The sequence below is a fragment of the Dipodomys ordii genome, unplaced genomic scaffold, assembly GCF_000151885.1.
Source record: "Dipodomys ordii isolate 6190 unplaced genomic scaffold, Dord_2.0 Scaffold150, whole genome shotgun sequence".
In the NCBI taxonomy this organism is placed as follows: Eukaryota; Metazoa; Chordata; class Mammalia; order Rodentia; family Heteromyidae; genus Dipodomys; species Dipodomys ordii.
In genome coordinates this window covers 4,747,688-4,764,787 of record NW_012267366.1, presented here as the reverse complement: position 1 = coordinate 4,764,787, position 17,100 = coordinate 4,747,688, and the positions used below count along the sequence as shown (strand labels likewise).

Genomic DNA, 17,100 nt, shown 5'->3' with positions numbered 1-17,100 from the left:
AGAGTCTCAGGAAAGTAATACGGTTTACCTAGGGGACTTAACTATAGCTAGACCTCAGTGTTCTTTCATCCAGAGTTCTATGCATTCAGAAGGCTATATACATTATCAAATACTTAGGTAAAGAGCAACTTATAGTCAAGAATTTGAAAGTAGCTTAGATGACAAAATTATGGAACAGATATTGAAGATTCATGGGATTTGCAGAAGGGTGTATAGAAAGAGTACTCTTTGAATAAGAAGAAGATGGAGCAATATGTGTTCTTTTTTATGTGCCAGTCCTGATGCTTGAACTTAGGGCCTAGATGCTGTGCCTAAGCTTTTTTGCTCAGGGCCAGCCCTTTTGCTATTTGAGCCACAGCTCCACTTCCATTTTTTGGGGTGATTAATCAGAGATAAGAATCTCATCGACTTTCCTGCCCAGCCTAGTTTTGAACTGCATTCCTCAGATCTCAGCCTCCCGAGTAGCTAGGATTACAGATTTGAGCCACTGGCACCCAGCTGCAATATGTGTTCTTCTGTATATTTAGGCTCTAATTCCAAATCATTCCTAAATTGTTGGAATATCATTGGTGTAAATGATTCTAAGGAGTCCCTGAAAGCAATGAAATGGTCTGTCTCCTTATATTCTGCTATTGTACACGGAAGTGTGGAATAATGGTTGAAGGATTTCCAAAGAATAACTGGTGTAAGGGAAGCAGCAGTAAGCAATTAGGCTACATAAGTGTTTTCACTGCATATTCTACAAAATTCAGAAAATTGAGGGAAGGAGTGGATTTTGGAGGGACCGGGGAGAATGATGAAAGAAGCGACATTGGTCAAGATGTGTTGTGTACATATACCACTTTGTTGAATGGCAACTCCTTTATACAACTACTTAAAAATTAATTTTCATGGTTTCCTTAATTTGTGGTACATAGATTGTACCTATAAATATGTAAGTAAACATGTTGGGCTGTGTACAAGTGGCTACAAATGAATTAACTGAACTATAGTAGACTCTCTGGAGAGCTCAAATAGTGTCTTTCAGAAAAAAACTAGGTCAAAGCCCAACAAAATCAACACCAGGAAATGGGTACATCCAAGAGAGGGGTGACCAGGGGGAAAGGGGTAGACAAATGAAGGGTGAGAGGTAGAGAATGGAGTAAAAAAGAATTCATTGTATATGGCACAAAACTAAGAAGAGTAAGGGGAAGGGCAGGTTGAAAGTGGGTGAGAATGTTGAAGGCACAGCACTGATCAAGACACACTGGATTCAAACACGGCTCTGTTGTACGGCCCTTCCTTTGTACAACTACTTAAAGATAATACATGTTTTTTCATTAAAAAGCATAGAACTAGATGGAGAGAGGAAAGGCGGGAGAATGTAGTCATGATATCCTGGTTCAGGTACATTGGGTACACAGGTAAGGTTGGGAGAGATCAGGGAGAAAGATGAAAGGGGTGATGATAATGATCAAGATGGATTGCCCTCATAAACTGACATGTTGAATGGAAACCCCTTTCACACCTATTCAAAGACCATAAAAAAGAAATTTTTAAAAAGTCAGAACTAGAAATGATGACTGGATATCTGTTCTCATTGTAGAAACAGAAAACTGAGTCTACAGAAGGGAACTTAATAGCCAAAGCCAGATACCTTGAGACAGAGTTGGAATGGCAAGAAGTCTTGGTTCTTTCAGGTATGTTAATGTGCTGTGCTTTTCAAATTGTGCGACACAATTATGGAGTACTAGCAAAGAAAGTATGTACAGAAAGCAGAAGCAAAGAGGCTTCACTCCAGCTATTTCAACTGTAAAACACAATTGATTTTACAACTTGTGTTAGTCCAAACTTAAAGCTCTACAGACAATGAGCACTCCTGTTAAGAGACAAAAATAAAAAAAAAGAGAGATAGAAATATCAAATGTCCCATCAGGAAAATAGAGCCATTTCTGTCTCATTTAAGTAGTGGAAATCTGAATTACCATTGCCTTAGCATGGAAGGGCTACATGTTAGAATCTGCACGTGAGTTAGCATTTTTGGGATATGTCAGAAATGGCTTGCCTTTGAGTCCAGCAAACCTCAAATCAGTTTTTAAAGTAAGACAATCCAAACTTTGTAGAGCCAATTTTAGTCATTTTGAAAAGAAAAGGATTTCAGTCCAGTCTTTATCTGCACCTATAATATTTCCTAAGTACTCTTTTCTAAGTAGAAATAAATACCTTTCTTCTTTCATACTAAAAATTAAGCCTCTTATACATATTCAGACAGAAACACATTAGTAAAATTTTATTCCTTTCCTCCACAACTCAGGGGAACTATGGGAATGGCATGTTAAATGTAAACATGTTTATATTTCCACTCAGATATGATCTTCTCTGTCTGGTATTGAAACTACTGCTTCAATGTGTCAAGAAAAGACAGTCAAATCTAAATAAATACACTTGTCTCAAACCATGTATGCCTAGAATAAATACCATCTTTCATGAATTGTTGTAGATAGATTGTACCTATAAATTTATAAGTAAACATGTTGGGCTGTATACAAGTAGTTACAAATGAATTAACTCAAGTAGCCTCTGGAGAGTTCAAACAGTATCTTTCAGAAAGACTAGGTCAAAGACCAACAAAATCAACACCAGGAAATGGGCACATCCAAGAGGGGCGGGGGACATGGGGAGAAGGGGTAAACAAATGAAGGGGGAGAGGGAGAGAATATTATGATCATGATATCATGATCAACTCTTTTCTGTGGTAGAATGGCACTATAATGATCATAATTGGAGAGCAACAATGATAATTTCCATCAAGAGAGGTCAGTGTGAGATGTCTCTCTGGCCACACATAGATCTTGATATATTTATCTGTGTGTTTGGTTGTAGTTTTGTCTTCATGTTATGTTTTAAGTGTCCCTCTGTATTTTATATCCTCAGTAATATCGTTTAAAAAAATCAATATCCGGAGATTTGTTTTATATGTTTTATATGCCTTCCAGTATTATAAAGGAGGCCTCAAACATGAGGCTCTTTCATAGAGCTGACTTTTCATGTTAGGAATTAAAAAAAAGTTATTCCATGGTATTATAGACATTATTGGGGGGAAAAGCCAAGTCACATTTTTTAAGCATTAACTTTTGCTTCAAGAACCGACAAGGCAAAATCTTTCACAAAATACACTTCCAAAGTATGATTTTTCTGCTATTTAAATCTCTTTGTTCATATAATTTCAATGACTTAATTGGCCATACCTGTATACCACGGCTTGATGCTTAAAATCATAATTGGTTCCCTTTTCTTAAACGGGGCAGATTTGCTCCCTACTAGAAAAAAGACTCACAAGTTACAAAGGGAACGTGCCTTCATGGTTTTCTTTTAAACACAATAGTTTTCTTTGAAACACAATAACGATCCTTTTGGGGTCATTCATTCATCCATTGACACCACCTAGCATTTTGCTGGATCTGAGGAAAGTACAGAGACAACAATAGATTTGCAGGTTCTTGATCAGCCACAAAGCAAGCAGGAGTCCCTGGGAAGGCATGGTGGGGTATAGTCTACACATACCCTTCATGGCAGATATTTCCATTGATGAGGCTGAAGGTGGCTGCGGAGGGATTGGTGCTTTTGAAAGAGGTCATGCAAGTGGTGCTTCTGCCAGTGCTATGGGAACGGCTCATAAGGCCTGGCCGGCAACAGAGGAGCTGGGTGTTGAACTGTTTCCTGAAACTCTTGCTCAGCAGGTAGAGGGCAAAGGGGTTCACGCAGGAGTTGGTGAAGGCCAGGAGACGGGCACAGATGCTGGTGACAAAGTGGAGCATTGAGGTGTCCACCTCAGAGTAGTGGTAAGAACGGTACAGGTAGATGACATGGTTGGGGAGCCAGCAGAAGGCAAAGAGACCCACAAACACCAGAACTGTCTTGGCAAGTCGCTTCCGGGATTCAATCTAAGGAGAAAAATCACATGGAGAGAGACGGAGAGGCCAGAGAGCAGGGTCAGAGGAAGGAAACAAAGACTCAGACAGGGAAATAGATGAGGAAATACAGTGAAATAAATAGGTGAGTGTACAAAGCCACAGAAAAAGAATTCAATAGAGGAAGATAAATGCAACAGAAACACACAGGAGGGCAGGAAGAGAGAGAGGGGAGAGAGAAGACAGAGAGACAGAGACAGAGAGAGAAAGAGAGAGAGAGAGAGATCCACAAGGTAGAATAGAGTTAGAATATGCTGCCATGAAGAGATCTTTAAACAAAGTTGATTACATGCTTGAATGGATTGCACAATGAAATTCTAGTAAGTGCCCTCTTTTTTCCTCCAGAGAGCACTAGTGGAGTTTATCAGCCATGCTACTTCAGGCCTTTCTTTGCTTCACAGTTAATGATTTCTTATTCCCTCTGATGCTCATAAAAACAATCAGCTTAGTTCTTCCTCATTGGTCAAGCCAAGCGAACTCCCCATTATTATTTTTTCATCTTAAGCTATTTCTGGACTACATGATATAAGAAGTTTATGAGACAAAATGAAATGAGCACTTCCTTTTGATCGTAAGTCTCTCTGTAACCTCAAGGGGAAACTTCTTTCTTATTAAAAAAATTAAGAATGCAGGCACTGTGTGTGATGGCCTATAATTGAAGCTGTGTGGGAGGCTGGGATAGGAGGATCACAGTCTAAGGCAAGCTAGGTGAAAAGCATGAGACCTCACCTGAAAGGAAAAAGAGCAAAAGGTGCTGGAGTGCAGCTCATGTGTGGTCGAGTACTTGCTTAGCAAATACAAGGCTGTGAGTTGGAACCCCAGTACTGCCAAAAACTAAAACCAATTGGGGTTACAATGTGTGCTTGCTCCTGAAAGGTCTTTTTAAGTAGAGACATTTGCACTGACAATTGGTACATTTTCTTAGCAATTGAGACTACATTTTTTTTTCTGAAGGTGAGGCCTCAAGTGTGGTCAGCTATTCACTTATGTGGAAATACATTTTTTTGTGTATCACTTGATAGGCATTTGGGTTAAAGGCAAGAAAGACTGATACAGATGAAAAAGTCAAAGCACCTAGTTTATATCATTTGTATTTCAAGGATGAAATTATGGGAGTTATGGGATGGGAGATGTGTGAAAAGCATCCTGCAAGTTTGGACCCCCAGGCCTTGTACAGATTCTCTCTTGCAATCCTTCCACAATCTTTCAATATAGGCATGAATATCCATATCATAGGTAAGAAAGTGAGAAACAGAATAAATCATGCAGTCTCAACTCAAACTCAGATCATTGTGTTTTTCAACCAAATTTCTTTTCTTTCATTTGTCTCCTCCAACTGCATGTGAGAACATTCTTTCTAGCCAAATGACACGGTTCAAATTTAAGAAATAATCTGCCCGCAGATTGCCTATTTTCTCTAATGGGAAAATCATCAGAGTGCCAGGAACTCATGCTTATAATCCTTGCTACTCAAGAGACTGAGCTCTGAGGATTGCAGTTCAAAGCCAGCCTGGACAGGAAAGTCTATGAGACTTTTATCTCCAATTAACCACCAAAAAGCTGGAAGTGGAGCTGTGGCTCAAGTGGTAGAGTGTCAGACCTGAGTGAAAAAGGTAAGGGGCAATGTTCAGGTCCTGAGTACAAGCTGTAGTACCTGTATATACACAAAAAGGTAAGTGATGGCTACCTAAACATTACACTTGTTCGTGGAATCCAAAAGAAAAGCAAGAGACAAAATCGCCAAGAAGGAAATAAGCCAACTCTAAGTACCCACCTGCTTCTTGACATGTATATTCCCTTCCACAGGAAGATTGTAAGCACTCTGTATCAAGTTTTTGGCAATGAAATAGTAGTAGACAGAGATTATTGACAGTGGAATGATGTAGAAGACAAGAAAGGAAGCCATAGAGTGGATTTTAGGGTGCAGCTCATTGGAATGTGGGTATGGAGCACAGCTGATGAAGGTCTGATTGGTGCTTTCTTCATGGAAGGGGTGGAGATCTGAAAACACAGCCTCTGGGATGGCCAGCAGCATGGAGATGATCCAGATCAAGGCAGCTTTCAGGCAAATCTTCATTAGGGCATGTGATGCCTGGATATCCATTGGTCGGACAATAGCTTTGTACCTGGGCAAGAAAGAAGGAATATACTGCATAAGTTGCCTAATAGGGATCCAGGGCCAGGACTAGAAGGAGGCAAGTCAGCCTTCTGAGATGCAATATTTAAGGACATACTCACTCTCAAGTTCATGAAAATGGTGACTGAACTCACACAGCCTCAGCAGTGAGCACCTCTTTCTTCAGCAAGAACAATCTGACAATGCCCACATTTCTTCTCTCTCTCTCTCTCTTTCTCTCTCCTCTCTTTTTCTCTCTGTCTGTCTGTCTTTGTCTCTCTCAATTTAGAGGTTGTTTTATAAACTATATATACATATATATGTTGTACACAATGTCATGTTACCAAATATGTATCTATTGTGGCTAATTAACATGTGCCTTATTTCACATGACCATCATTTTTGTTTCTGTGAGACTGTGTGAAATTGACTCAGTTATTTAAAAAATATAATACATTGCTATTAACTATAATCATTATGCTGTACAATTCATTATCTCTCTTGATTTCAGAAGTGCTTCTCAGAAAAGATGATGTTCCTGTCATTTTTCTTATCACAGAAATTAATAACAAAGCATGTTGTTGCTTAAAGTGAGACAGAGACAAGGAGGTTAGCTTTTTATTTTTTATGTTTGGAAAATCCTACATTATGAGTGCTCAAATATAGCTCAAGAACTTAAGTCACTGAATATTCAAAACATGTCCCTTCCTTTTTCAAAGGACGGAGAATGGATGGTCTATTGGAAATTTTATACCCAAGAGGAGCCTTGTCATTGTCAAATCTTTCCCTTTCCTCTTTCACTTTCAGATTATTTTCTCTTATACTCCTTGCTGGCTAGTGAGACATTTGTGCCCCCTTTTTTGGATCACGTGCTCTGGGAAGCAGATGCAGGAATGCAGTCAGGAGTTCAGAACATTTGTTGATTACTTGGAGGGCTGATAACAGGAGGATCATGGCTTGAGACAAGCCAAGGCAGAAAAGGTCACAAGACCCATTTTAAATCTACTGTCACATGTCTATCATCCCATGCTTCAAGGGAGGCTAAGATTTGGAGGATCAGACCTGGTCATAAAGAAACATCTTTGAGATTCCATTTCATGGAAGGGAATCTAGATTCTGTAGTATGTGCCTGTGATTCCAGAGATGATGGGAAGTCTATTCCCCTGCAAACCCAGGCAAGAAATGAGACCTTATTCCATAAATAATCCATGAACAACAGGACCCAGGCATGGTTTAGTGGTTTTGCACCTGCCTTAGGAAGCATGAGGTCCTGAGTTCAAACTTCAGTATCATTATCAACAATAACAAAGTCTGTTCAGTAGTAATAGCTGTGAAAGGAAAAAAGAGAAGGAACATAACTGGATGGAGGGAGCTATGAGACAATAATGAAGATCTGACAAAGTCTACACTAGCAAGAGTGACAAAGCATAGTGGTTTGCCTGGAAAATTCACAGATTTAGCATTAAAAGTCCCGTGTTCTGGGAGAATGGTCAGTTAAGTAAACTGAGACAACTGGTCAACCCTACACTAGTCCAATGGGAAATTAAGGAACTTATTGTCCAGTGCAGAATCCTGTCTTGGGTGGAAACGGATAGTCACTGGCTGAGGGTTACTCCAAGAGTAGTGTGACTTCCATTACTGCCTGGCTCAGTAACTGGGCAGGAACCAGAGGACTCAGTAGCACATCACCATGTCTGATTCAACACTCCATACAATTCCTAGTCCATGTATCTCACTCAAATACACTTGTCTAAGAACCCATCAGAGAATGAGCCTTTGATGGACAGAGAATGTCTTTTTCCATCTTGATACCTACTCACATTCTGACATGCATAAATTATACAAACATTCCTTCAGTTGGTGAACTAAGCTACTCTAATGTGGCAGTTGATAAGTTGGGGTCAAATAAATGTGAGGCTCTTTATTACTGAAAATACTGTATTCAAACTGGTTTTACTTCATATCATAGAATTTAATGAATTTCCCTTTTGTAGACAGCTATTGGGTGAATGCTCTAAGATGCACCCTGACTTTTCACGCATTTTCCTCCTCCTGTATAGCAAAGCGAAGTGAGTTCTTAAGTGGCAACTTTGGAAGAAAGAACCTATGGTTACCCAACTGTCCCTGACTAAGGGAATGGCATATCTAAAATAGATGGGGGTGTCTGTAAATCGATTATTGCTGCAGGCCTAAGTCACTTTCTCCAAACACCTTTATTAAACTTAGAAGTGATTGTTCTATTGTTTTCAGTGTGATTTCTTTATCTAGCTCTATATTCTTAATTCAGGTAGGGAAGAAGAGGGCTATGATTTGGTGTGTACTCTCAATTACCCAAATTCCATAACATCACCATAGTTCTGCTTTAATGTACCTGGGTTTGTTTGCATGTGAAACAATTATAAGAAACATATAATGATTTCAAAGAAAGTTCTATTTTCCTCTTTACTAGCCATTTCAATACTTTTTATTCTTATATTCAACTGAATTCATATTGGTTTTTTGGTTGGTTATGAGACTTGAACTCTGGGCCTGGGCGCTGTCCCTCAGATCTTCAGCTTAAGGCTAGTGCCACAGTGCCACTTCTGGTTTTCTGGTGGTTAATTGGAGATAAGAGTCTCATGAACTTTCCTGCCTGGGCTGGCTTTGAACCGCGATCCTCAGATCTTAGCCTCCTGAGTAGTTAGGATTACAGGCGTGAGCCACCGGCTCCCAGCCTGAATTGATTTTTTTAAAAATTAAAAGTATGTGAATGTCTTCAATCAAAGATGCCTATAACTGAGGGTATTTCTAATAAATTTGCTAAAATGACAACTTATGATTTCTGCATTTTCTGGCAGATAATAGTCATAAGTACCATCAAGTCTTTCAGTAAAGGTGATTTACTCATGCATGATTCAGAAACTAGTGTGAACAGCTTACCTTATCTCTCTTGGGAATCTTCTGTTCCTAGGTTCAAAATGCCTTGGGAACAATTGAAAACTATTTTGGATTCATGACATTTATTCATGAAAGATAATATAAAGCTGCGTATGATGTTGCAGGCTTATAGCTCTAGCACTTGGGAGGCTGAGGCAGGAAGCTCACGAAATTGAAGCTAGTCTGGGCTACATAGCAAGATCCTATTTGAATTTCCCTACTTCCAATAAATCACTTAAGGACATTTCTTTTCATCTTTTTCACAAAGAAACATTTGAATTTAAATCTAAGCCTTCAGATTTATGTGCCACTTTTGAGAATGTAGGGATAGAATAACTTATTAAATAATGTGTTGAAGATAGGAATTAGGCAAATTATGAATTGGAAAATTCTACAAAAATGATGATTCACTTTTTCATTTAAGGAGGATATTTTTGTATGCATCTTTGGTGATAGCATGGGATTATTTTCATGTACTGAGTAAAATAATGGTATTGTAGTCATACATTTCTTGAGACCTTGTTTATTAAAGACATACTAACATATTTACCAGTGAAACAATATGGTATCTAGCATTTATTTTTAAACATCAATATATTGACATATCATTTGTGCAATGAAGATATACAAAAAACAACAAATATTTTATCTAATATTTGCAATATATCAAAGAATGGAAAGAAATCCTATTTCCTAAGCTGTTGTTTTGTGCCAAGCAAAAAAATGACATCTATATTATCTCACTTATGTTCCATGTAACCCTAACAGGTTCATATTACCCCCATTCTGCAGATGGAAAATTGAAGCTCAGGTAGTTTAGGAGGTGGTGGAGTAAATATCCAATCTAGGACTACAGCTCCTTCAGAGGGAGATTTGGATAACTCTTATCTAGATGCAGAAAAAATAGACTAGAAACCAGACACTGGGCTCTCAGGAGTCAGGATTGAAGCTACTTCACACACACACACACACACACACACACACACACACACACACACACTCATGCACATGCACATGCATACACCTCCACATCCCTGAGCATAGGTAGCACAGATGGCCTACTTTGTGAACTGCTCATCATACCAATAGAGTGACCACCTCTCAGGTTCCAGCCATCACCTTGAAAGTTTCTGAGACCCTTGTGTTGAGGGAAGCAGGTCTCTCAAAAGCATACAAGTTTCTCAAATGTATATAGACCATACTACACCCTCCCTCCATGTCTAGTGGTCTGTGGAACATGGAACTGATTATTCTATTTCTTCTTCTTCTTGCTTAGCCTGTTTTGCCCAGAGCTCCCAATCCAGGGAGCCACTATTAGATTGTTCCTTTTTAGGGATGAAGCTGGTTGAACTGGAGTGGATACCTCATCTAAACCAGTTAATTTATGGAGAGAACGCAGTTAGCAAATGATTGAAAAGATTTTAATGTCAAGGAAGTGATCAAGGCCAGAAATCATAAACATGTAAAGGTGAATAAGCAGAGTAGATGGCTTGAAAGAAAGGAAAAGAGAAAAAGACATAAGAGGAAAAACTGAGGTGATGTGGCCCTAAGTAATACACAAAGTCTTTGTTTCCTGCCCAATAAACTACTGCCAAATGTACAAGAGATCTTTTGTACTCTTAATATATCTCCATTCCCATTGTACTGGAGTTAGGTTATGTCTTCTGCTCTTTGCCAACAAAAGAGCTTTGTCTAGGACAATAAGATACAATGGCCATTTATGTATTTCTATGATCATTTCCTATATATCACTCCTACCTTGCTGTCTCTTGAGAGACTGAGCTGTAACTTCCTATTGTTCCCAAGAGATATACAAGTTCCTAAATTGCCATTACATCCCACCTTCATCTTTTTCTGTGTGTGCAATCCTAGAATCACTATGTGTGTGAATTCAATCCTTCCAAATTTCAGCTTAAGTATCATCCTCACGAAGCTCTTGCTGAGTATGTCTCAAATTTTGTATTCTTTCTTTCAACCTATTTGAATTTTATGACTAGATTATCAATTCTTTTCATTTTTGTGCTTACAATGATCTGTCTTGAATTAATTATCTGCTAGCTTTCTATGAGTATATCTTTTCTATGAAACTTTCTTATAATTTTCCCAAGGTCAGAAGCTTACATTTTGTGTTGTTCTCGTCTTTTTGTATCACTAAAAATGCCCCAAGTCCCCTGTTCTACATATCACTTACCTTACAGCAAATACTTGCTAATTAATTGTTCAGTAGTATATGACTTGCAGACAAGTCTGTTATTCTCATAAATGAGAGACTAGATTTTCTTATATATAATACTTAGTGAGAATTATTCTTCCATAAACAGACAAATTAACTCCTCTGACGACATTATTCTTTCCCACCTCCAAAACATCCATGCTTCATTTTTCTTATGCAAACAATGAAAAAATATTCTTCAAAACAAGATTAATGTATCAAAGAGATTCTTGACAAATAAAAGTAGCTGGCTGTCAAATTCAGGGACGAAAACTTTGCCCACAAAAGGTATATCTGTTATGCAAATATGAGCAGTTCATTTCTATACATTCAGCATTTTAGTCCTTATTTGTTCATAATTACTTACTGCAGTCAATAGAAAATTGTTGAATAAAAATATTACAATCCAAATGTCCATTTCATGGAAAATACTGAAGTGAAGTGGAAAGCTAAATGAACAAAATGGTCTCTAGGGTAAATGACACATTTTGTACATTTAAATGAGAATTCTACCTAGTAAGATTGGGCAAAACTATGAAACACTGGCTTTGTTTTGAGACTACAGCCAAGAATTTTTCTGGAGAAATGTGAGACAATTATTAGCTGGCTTGTAAGATGGCAATAACCTGGAGCAATGAACTCTTATGCCCCTTTGAGCTATTTCTATGTAAATGGAGAATGTACTGATCTTTGGTGCACATCCAATCATTTTCCTTAAGTATGTCACAGATTACAGTTATCTTTTTCTGTTCTTTCCTTAAGCTAAATAGATCGAATGTTGTTTACCATCCCTTCCCAATATACTGTAGCTTTTTCTGGATTCTAGCATGGGATAGGAATCAGTGCAATCTCTAGGGGGATGGAAGGATAGAGGGAAAGAAGGAGGACAAAAAGAAGAAAAAGAGGAAAATGGAGACAGCATGAGAAAGAGGCAGGTGGGAGGAGAAGATGGGAGGGAAAGGGAAAGGACAGGAGGGATGAGAAGGAAAGACGGAAAGTAGAGCCTATCTAGAAATACAATTGTATTGCAGAAGTACCAATCCCTAGTTGGTCTATTCATAAGGACTTGGTCAGGATACTTTGCTACCCAGAGGAAGCTAGACTAAGGGCAGTGTGCTGTTGAAGGGAATTGGGAACAGTAAGAGAAATAGGAATAGTCAGGGCTCTAGCTAAGAAAGTGATGACAATCTTGGCGAAGGATGAAATAACTATTCAGACAGCGTGTTTCCCAAGCTTGTAAAAAAAGAATATACATTGGCAGCATATGGCTACAGACCCTGGGGCTTGTAGAGTTGACACAGTTGTAGCTCTTGTTTTCTTGTCCAGGATTTGGTAGAAATTATATTAACAAGGGCAAGTATGTATCAATGTTAAACTTGGGAAAGTTGATGAGCAGGAAGTCAGGTTCAATCTTTTTTCCTTCTTGTAACAATACTGAATAGAGTCGTCTTCACCATTAAAAGATAAATGAAGATAAGGAATGACCCAAGCAGTAAATGTCAAATCCAAGGCAAATATACCCGTTTTATTTGTGTAGTAATTGGGCAGTGAAATGAAAATGGACTTTGGCTAGAAGGGGGAGAATGATAGAAAGGGTGATATTGATCAAGGTACACTGTACTCATAAACTGACATGCTGAAGTGAAACCCCTTTATACAACTACTTAAAGATAATGAAAAGAAAAGCAAAAAAGAAAAATGGGCATATGCCTACATTCTATGTGTGTCAGTGTAAAAATTATACACATGTACCATTATGCTCATTATGTACAGTAAAAGAGCACTTTAAATTTATTACTCACTAAAAGAAAACAGACGTCATTGGGAAAATGGTCAATCGTAATCTGAATCAGGAAGTATGCCAGGATGAACCTCAAATAGCTTATTGTGCCAGATAAAAAGGAAATGCTTGCACAATAATGGATTTATAGCAAAGAATATACAGGGCATCCTGAAGGGTCTTGCTTGTGAAATTCTTGAGAAAGAATCAAAATGAGATTAAGAAAAAGACCAACTCATAAATGTAGAAGAAATAAGAGAACTGGAAGCATCTCCATTTGTAACCTTCAACATAATAATTGAATTTAGGTAAAAATAATGAAATTATTGGAGGACTGGTTTGGGGGAAACAGGATATTCACACAAGGACCTCACCTCAGACCACTAACTACAAAGGAGTGATCTGGAAATAAACCCTCAATGGTTCAAACTCAAGACCAACTTCTCCAGTGGGAAGATAGGCATAAGATCCAGGGCCTATGACACTTTTAGGGCTCCAACATGCTTTAATCTTCTTTAAACCCAGAACAAAAAATGAGCATAATCTCTCTCATATTATATTTGTCTTCATACCAATACAGTCATGAAATATGATTCTTCTTTCACTACTATAATAGATAAAAATTATGGGTCACTTAGAACAGATCAGGTACTTATTCTGTGAAGTTTGTTTAAATTAACTTTTTTTATCTTCATAATAATCCTATGTGGAATATATGACTATCAATGCTTGTTTATAAATGAGGAAACTGAGGCTAAGTAACTTATGTAAGACAGAGTTAAACATAGGAAATAGAGTTAGAGGCAGTACAGGGAGTCTCCCAAGCCTGGGAATAGGTCACACAGCTTCTCATCATGCTGGCCCTGTGGTTGACCAGGCAACCTTGGAGCTCTGGCCTTGCAAATAAGGAAGAAAACTAAAAATTACCATAATGTCTGTCTTCTACTTGCTGCAGCCATGGCAAAAGCAGTGTGTTTCTAGGCAGAAAGTTCTTCCTTGAGTCTGTCATTTGAACACCCTTACACACACACACACACACACACACACACACACACAAATTGTAATTCCCTATCTCCTGAGACTCATTCCTTGAGTGAGATCTGCATTCTTGAATATATTTAGAGATCTCAGGGTGGAAAGGAGTCATATGAATAAATCACTGAAGTCCAGGTGAAAAATGACAACAGTGAAAAACTAGAAATCATAAGCTGGAATGAGGCTAGAGAAAAAACCATGGACACTGAAAGGCTTCAGAAGTCAAGGCACTGATCGTGGGGTATAAGAATCACAGAAGCTGGAGGCAAATGGAGGAATGGAAACAGAGGGACAAAGAATGAACAAATACAGCAGTGGTACACATTAGGCACTAAGTTGAAAAAATGAACTATACTACTTGTGGGTGGGGAGCAGGAAGGAAAAACTGGGAGAGAATGAGGGAAGGGGTGAAGTCCAAAAAGAAATGTACTCATTACCTGACCTATGAGACAGTAACCCCTCTGCACATCACTTTTATAATAACAATTTAAAAAGCACTATTTTCTTTCCATTGAAGAACATTTTTAAAAAAGAATGGAGAAGCTTAGGGATAAACTGTTAAAAGATGAAATCGGTTGTTGTACATCTTATATAGCACTTTTGCATAAGGCACTGGACAAATATTGACCGTTGGGCCAAAAATGAGTTTCAGCAGAATGATTTCATTCTAAATTCAATGTTAATCCTGTAAGGGTACCTGTCAGAAGGGGTATAAGCAGGATGAAATATTACATTTGCCAGAGAATATGTTTAAAGTAGCCAATGAAAGGAGTGGCCCAGTTAACTTTCAGTAGAATGCAAACATCCTGGCACAAGTTATTTGTAGTCCATTTCTCAAAAAATGTTATGATGACAAGAACATATATTTATGTTAGACTTTCAGACGTTTTCAAGACTTTATGAGCCAAAAAGTTTGAAGAACATTTGTAGATTCCATTTGCAAATTACAGTTAGACAATATTTTGTAGCATAGAACATAAACAGAATGAAGACAATCTATGAAGGCAAAAAAATAATCTTATGTTCTGGGTGGAATGTATAATAGATTGCGAGCCATCAATTGTCTTTAGAAATTGTCATTCACTGCCAAACAGTCTCTGAGGTGAGGATTTAGGCGAAGTAAAAGGAGAGATGTGAGAAATCATAGGGAGTATTGAACATTGAAGGAAGACAGGAAGAAGACCCTTAGAGAGACTGCAGTGAACACATTTTCAGGACTGTATCCATGAGACATACCGTTAGAGTGTTTACCTGCCAATTCTCATCCCTCTCTATCCTGGGCTGCTAATTCCATGACACCATCATGCCTCAGTCCTTCCCTCTGAGCAGCACTTGCCCTTGGTCAGAAAAACACTGGAAGCCTAGATGTATGCATGACTTCCTGGTGCCCTAAGAAATAGGACTACCATCTACTGGGTAGATTCTTTCCCCAGTCCATTCAATTTATCAAGCATATATGTAGAAAATGAAATCGTTGAGGTAATTTTTCATTTCAAATATATTTCCAAATTCTTGGAAAGAAAAATAGAAGTTCTAAATAACCTTATGAAAACATATTTCTGTCCAAAATAAGATTCATTGATGGTATTCAGAAATAATACCCTAACATATGACTCATTGTATCTAATTATAAAGATTCAACAGCCCCATCCCAGCAGTGCCTCCAAAAAAAGTTCAACAGTCCTGTAATTTAAGTAAACTTTTCTGAGAGGGTTGCCTCTGAGGTGCATGGGGTCCATTGGCATAGGAGGTGGATCCTGGCAGTGCTGTAAAATGGACGAGCCTACGAAGGGGGACAAAGAGGCTGGGCAGAGCCTGGGAGCTCTGAACTCTCCTTCCACTTCCATAATGCTATTTTCTTTTGTGAGAGTGCATTATCTCAGGTACTTTTTTTTTCTTTTTGTCAGTCATGGGCTTGAACTCTGGGCCTGGGCGCTGTCCCTCAGCTCTTCAGCTCAAGGTGAGCGCTCTACCACTTGAGCCACAGCACCACTTCCGGTGTTCTGATGGTTCACTGGAGATAAGAGTCTCACAGACTTTCCTGCCCAGGCTGGCTTTGAACCAGGATCCTCAGATCTCAGCCTCTTGAGTAGCTAGGAATGACAGGCATGAACCACTGGTGCCCAGAGCTCAGGTACTTTTTATTATTTGCTATTTAACAAAAGTTTACATAATACGATGTGCATGGCATAGCAGCACTTCATGAATTTATCTGCATCAAAAAGATTTAATTTTTAATCTGCATAACAGAATGAGAAAGTAGATATTAATATTGTCATTTTTAACAGAGGAAGGAACTGAGGGCCAGAGAAGCTAAAGTACTTGCTAAGACCATATGGCCAACAGTAGCAGAGCTGCAGCTTGAACAGAAGCACTTTATACCACAAGATTTTGATTTTTCCATTTTAATTTTTCTTTATTCTATGAAATGGAAGTAATGAGATCAGTTTATATGCTATGATGAAAAGCAAATGGATATTTCAAAGGTTCTTTGAAAAATAGGAAGCATTATTTATAAAACAAATGATGATTATATTTGGTGGCAAGGAATGACTATCCAATAGAATTTTAACTAGAAGAGATTTCAAAACCCACCTCTTGGCTTCCTTCTTAATATAAATTGTATGCTAATTATACACCCACTTTTGACTATATTTCATAAAGAAGTGATGCATATGATATCATTTTATCATTACAGCAATAATGAAAGTCCTATGAAAAAGTAAACATTTTTATCCACAGTTAAAAAATCAGATGCTTTATAAGTGTAATTTGTTGGAAGTCTCATAATCGACTATTAGAAGTACAGGACCTAAGGCTGGGAAGGTGGCTCAGTGGTAGAGCGCTTGCCTTGCATGCATAAGGCTCTGGGTTCGATTTCTCAGCACCACATATGCAAAAAGAAAAAAAAGGGCTGGGAAGGTGGCCCAGTGGTAGAGCGCTTGCCTTGCATGCGTGAGGCCATGGGTTTGATTCCTCAGCACCACATAAGCAAAAAGAAAAAAAGGGCTGGGAAGGTGGCTCAGTGGTAGAGCGCTTGCCTTGCATGCCAGAGGCCCTGGGTTCGATTCCTCAGCACCACATAAGCAAA

At 38.4% G+C, this 17,100-nt stretch overlaps 1 protein-coding gene across 1 annotated transcript in view; it reads right to left on the bottom strand.

Moving 5' to 3' along the window:
• Nucleotides 1–3,496: 3,496 nt before the first annotated feature.
• Grpr (gastrin-releasing peptide receptor) overlaps nucleotides 3,497–17,100 on the bottom strand; it is a 24,750-nt gene continuing 11,146 nt past the window's right edge. Inside the window, exons 2-3 of the mRNA XM_013032146.1 lie at nucleotides 5,725–6,076; nucleotides 3,497–3,923 (exon numbers count right to left, since the gene is read on the bottom strand). Coding sequence (XP_012887600.1) covers nucleotides 3,534–3,923; nucleotides 5,725–6,076 — 742 coding nt within the window. The 3' untranslated portion in view covers nucleotides 3,497–3,533. The remainder of the gene's footprint in view (nucleotides 3,924–5,724; nucleotides 6,077–17,100) is intronic.